Source organism: Rhinopithecus bieti, unplaced genomic scaffold (genome assembly GCF_001698545.2).
Source record: "Rhinopithecus bieti isolate Rb0 unplaced genomic scaffold, ASM169854v2 scaffold_2350, whole genome shotgun sequence".
NCBI lineage: Eukaryota > Metazoa > Chordata > Mammalia > Primates > Cercopithecidae > Rhinopithecus > Rhinopithecus bieti.
In genome coordinates, this window is record NW_016803902.1 from 1,968,397 (window position 1) to 1,973,217 (window position 4,821).

Consider the following 4,821-nt stretch of genomic DNA (forward strand, 5'->3'; position numbering starts at 1 on the left):
CACTCCAGCCTGGGCGACATAGCGAGACTCCATCTCAAAAAAAAAAAAAAAAAAAATTAAAATAGTTTGCAATAAACAAAATAGAATGGAGCCCTTGCTGAAAAGTTAAGGCTGGGACCAAGACTTAAAGTTAATTTACGTGGGGAGGACTATTTGGAGTTTTACTTTTGGGGGAAGGAAATGTCTCTTTGGGGCTACCGCAGGGCCGGTGGCGCCTTCAACGAGGTCATGGTTCTACAGTCGAGAGAGGCAGCATCTGGGCACGGGGAAAAGTGAACGCGCAGACTGGACCCCACCTCTTCAATTTCAAAGCACTTAAAAACAGTACTCTGGAGTGAGAGCGGCTTCTAGGACACGGTGATTTCCTCCTCTTCCTCTCCCTCCTCTTCCTCCTCGGAGTCGGAGAAGTCCGAAGGTTTCCCGGGACTGCCCGAGTGCGCGGGCGAGGTGGGCAGCGGCCCTGGCAGCCGTGGGTCCCGCAGGTGCGGGGGGTCGGGGGACGCGAGGTACGCCAGGCGGTGGCGGGGGCTGCCCGGACCCTCCTCCTCCTCATCTTCGTCCCCAGGACCCTTCTGGCCCACGTCGCTGAGGTCTGGGTGCGGATTGAGCTTGGTGGGCAGGGTCTGCTCGCGGCAGCCCCCGCTAGACAAGAGTTCGCGCTCTTTGGAGTTCCGCCATTTCATGCGTCGGTTCTGGAACCAGATTTTCACCTGGGATGTCCCGGCAGGCAAGAGGAAGGGAGAAGCAGCGGTCAGATCAGGGGTCCCGGGGACGCATGGGGCGGGGAGTGGAGTGGGGAGCAGGCTCTGTCCTTCGGGCTGTGTCCGCTCCCCACCCCCAGAAATGAGTCCAGGTGGATCCCCGCATTGACTCCGCCCCCGCATCAGCTCGCGGTTCCCTTTGCCCCACCTGCTGCCATCCTGCCCGGAAGGGCGGAGTTAGGGGACAGCTGAGCACGGGAGAGAAGGCGGGAAGTGGGGGTGGGGAGAGAAGAGGGCTATCCTGCGGAGCTTCGAGGGTAGTGGCCCGTGTACTCACTCCCTCTCTAGGCCTCGGTTTTCCCATCTGTACAGTGGGACCTAAGCGGTTTCCGAACCCTTGCAGTTGACGGGTGCGCCTGGGAGGGGTGGAGGGCGGGGCGGAGGGTGCTGTGGAGGAACTGCGCTCACCTGCGAGTCTTTCAGGCCCAGCTTGGCCGCCAGCTTCTTGCGGTCGGGCTTGCTGATGTACTTCTGCTTCTGGAACATCTTCTCTAACGCCTTGCGCTGCACGTCGGAAAAGACTGCTCGACGCAGCATGCCCCGCCGAGGCTTCCCGCGCGCCGCCAGCGGCCAGGAGAAGGTCCCGGGGATGGGCACGACGCTGGAGGACGCTGCAGGGTGGGGGGAGGTGGCGAGTGAGTGGGCATACGCCCCCCATCCCCAACACGGCTCTCCCTGGCTTTTCGCTCTGATCCCTTCATCTCTTTAAAGCGCTCCTTTTTCTCCCCCTGGAGAATAGGCCACGAACCTACAAACCTGCGAGAGTGAAAAGCGCTTTCCGCCCAAATAACTTTCCCTTTCAACCGTGCAAACCCGGATTAGGTAAAACCACGGAAACACAGAAAATAGCCCCCACAATAGCCTGTTTCATTTTTCCATTCAGTGGACTCAGGGAAACAAACCTGCGTACATCAGCTAAAACAGCAATAGAAAAAATAAATTACAAAATAAAATAAAATATCCAACCGAGGCCACTGGGTTTCTCCCCTAAGCTTTTATCATTTCAGTGGCTTTTGCATTCTTTAGATGAAAATGAGGTGCTTTACTATTTTGATAAAGAGGGAAAAATCCGATTTAGATTTTTTTTTGAAAATCCAATAAGTATTCATCTTTTAATATTAATCCTTCCTCCCCTCCCCACCAAACGTAAAGAATTCGGCCCGAATACATGAAAAGTGGCAGCTAATTAGCACATTGACTGCTTCCCAATGGGTATTGGTATGATAAAAGGGGGAAGAGTTTCGCTTTAAGCGAAAGAAAAAAACAAAACAAAAAGAAACAGAGACTCAAATGAAGCGTGAATGGTAATTGTGTAGTAATGAACTAACAGAAAAAGACTGAGGACAAGCAGCGAAAGCCATATATTACTGGGACAAAAGAGATTTACACTTTCAAACTAAACACAACTGCAGGCCAAGACCATTGGGAGAATACTGATGGCAGAGGCTTCTCTTCCCCGAATCGTTTTCATTAAATGGACATGAAAAGCTATTTATAAAGCTCGGGTTGTTTTTGTTAGAGCATTGAGATGAGGGAGAAAGGGAGCAAATTCCATTATTAGCAGCAGTGTGAATGGTGGTGGTGGTGCTGGGGAGCGGGAGGGGGGTGGCGAATTATCTCTCCCCCTTTAAAAAATCAATTGCTTGTTTTTTTTGCTGATATTTGAGAGTGCTGTCGTGATTTTACCCATCCCCGCAGGCCATACCCAGTTTTCTTCTCTTTAGAGGGACTCTTCTGCCTCCCTTTTAGTTTTGATCAGTGGCAGAGTTTTTGAGCCATAGTTTGAATCATCAGTGAGGTCACAGGAAGAAAACCTGGTGGAAGCTGTTTAAGGTATTGCTCCTTTAGGCTGGGACACAATTATGGGCTTTCTTCCAACTGCTTCTTATTTTTCAAGATCAACGTTGTTTTATAAGACAGAGGGAGAAAGGAGTATGAGAAGGGATTTGGAAATCAGGCTGGACATAGAAAGTTGGGATTGGGGGAGGATCTAGTCCTCCTCCCCCTGGGCAACCCTAGGCATCCCACACAAGAGGGCACCCCATGTGGTCTTGCGAAAAGCCCGAAGCCCTGAATGAGTCTTAAAGAGAAATTAGCCCCGGCTGGTAGATGTCTCTCGGCGGCGTGGAGGGACTAGGGCCGGTCTGTGTGTGGCTGCCCGGAGGAGCTGACCAATTGGTCATGGTGCTGAAACCTTTGTGGGGAATCGTGGCCAAGTGCACTGACTCTGTGGGAAAACGGAGGCGTGAAGGGATGCCAACAGCTCCTCGCCGGGAAGGGAACCGCCTCAAATTGGGACCATGACAATTCCTGCTAATTTGTAGAGCAGGGAATTGGTGCAAAGTGTCAAGCAGTCACTGCTTGTGCTAAATAGGGCATCAAATTGGCGCGACGGATTCATGAATGTTGTACGCCTCGCAACCTCTGAACCAGAGCATAACCCTGAGGGGTGGACGGAGAAATATGGCTTCGGAGCAGGGAGCAATGAGCCGGGGCTGGGGCGCCGCCCTGCCTCGCGCAAAGAAGGGAGACAAGACCTACCTGGGAAATAAGAAGATCTGATGAAAGGCTGAAAGGACCCTTCGAAGTAGGGAAACGCGAAGGTCTTGGGAGGGACGCTCTGGAGCAAGGCTGGGGATGTTTCTGGCGGGCAGTGGAGGGGGGGCAGAAAGGAGAGAGGGAGACAGAAAGAATCTGATTACGTACTTGCCTATTGTATAGCACACTGAACGCACGATATAATTAGCCCTTCATCTGGTTTCAAAGACATCTTTCTTATATGTTGACAGGGTAAAATAAATCTTCCCAACACTGTCTTATCTGTGAAACTCTTTTCTTTGCCCCCAACATAATTCTCTGCGCCGTCCCACTCTACCCCAATCTCCATCCTGGGCACTAACGAGATAGGTAGGACTGAGTGGGGATGAAAGAAATTGCAGATTTATAATATTAGCTAATCCAATAAATATATCATATTGAGTTAAAAAAAAAAAAAAAAACTGTCTCCTAGAAGCTCGAAGGCAGAAACGCAGACGTCCAGGGGCGTGCGCTCAGCATTACTGCACCAGATGACTGCCCACTGTCTCCGACTGCGTGTGCTCAAGTTCATTCCGAGGATGGGGCGAGCCTGGAGGCTTTTCTTCCCCGGAATTGACTGGACTATTCTCATATTGCCTGACGTAGGGTCTCAGAGTTCGTGCGTATGTGTGTGCACCGATGTGTGTGTGGGGGCCCGCTCGCTAGAGGAAACTGAGGCCAGGAGGCCTCCGTGCATGCCTGGTACCTGAACGGGCCCTCAGGGTTCTGCCCTCGCTTACCTGTTCTGGGCCCCGAGGAGAGGATGGTGTTCACTCCAAACTTCAGAAACGTGGTCTCGCTGGCGGGGGAGACTGCAGTCGGCGAAGAGCCGCCCCGCCGGCTCCCGGGACCCGGGGAGCCCAGGTCCGAGGCCCCCGTGTCGGTGAGGGCCGTGGGGGCCCCCTGCCTGGGCGGCGACATGCTGGAGGTGGGCACGCTGCGGGGCAGGTAGGCAGGGGGTCGGCTGATGCGGATCAGATCCTCCACCAGGAAGCTGGAGTGGCCGGAAAATGCCGACTGCAAGGACTGGGGCAGCGTCAAGGTGGGCGTGGGCCGCAGGAGGCTAGGGTACCCGGCGGGGGGCGCGAGGAGGCCGGGGAACATCATGGTAGGCGCGGGGCGGGCGAAATAACCCCTTCTTTCAGTGGCCGGAGGGTAAACACCTCGCTTCCCGCCCCTCCCACCCCCGCAGTGTCCTCTCTCTTGGGCTTAGCAAACGTCTCCAAGTAACAATCCCACTTGGGCGTCTGCAAGTCCTCCGTGGTCCTCCCGTCGAGGTGATGGTTTTATAGTGGCCCGCCCGCTAAAGCACTTTGAAAAGTGACAGCTCTGACAATGAAGTTCAACAAAGTTCTCCACTCGAGCTTCATTCGCTGGAGGCTCTGGACGCTCTGATTGGCGCAGGGGTGCAATTTATGATTGGATTAGTCTTCATAAGCATGGCCCGCACAATGGGCCGGCAACAAAGGCCCGCGCGCATCAA

The 4,821-nt window shown here is 53.7% G+C and overlaps 1 protein-coding gene across 1 annotated transcript; it reads right to left on the bottom strand.

Annotated features, from left to right (window-relative positions):
• Window positions 1–294: 294 nt before the first annotated feature.
• Window positions 295–4,445, bottom strand: DBX1 (developing brain homeobox 1). The gene is made up of 4 exons (XM_017857919.1): window positions 4,079–4,445; window positions 3,303–3,404; window positions 1,170–1,372; window positions 295–710 (listed from the first exon to the last, which is right to left on the bottom strand). Exons 1-4 carry the CDS (start codon window positions 4,443–4,445, stop codon window positions 348–350), a joined length of 1,035 nt encoding a protein of 344 aa, XP_017713408.1. The 3' UTR covers window positions 295–347.
• Between the last annotated feature and the right edge of the window lie 376 nt (window positions 4,446–4,821).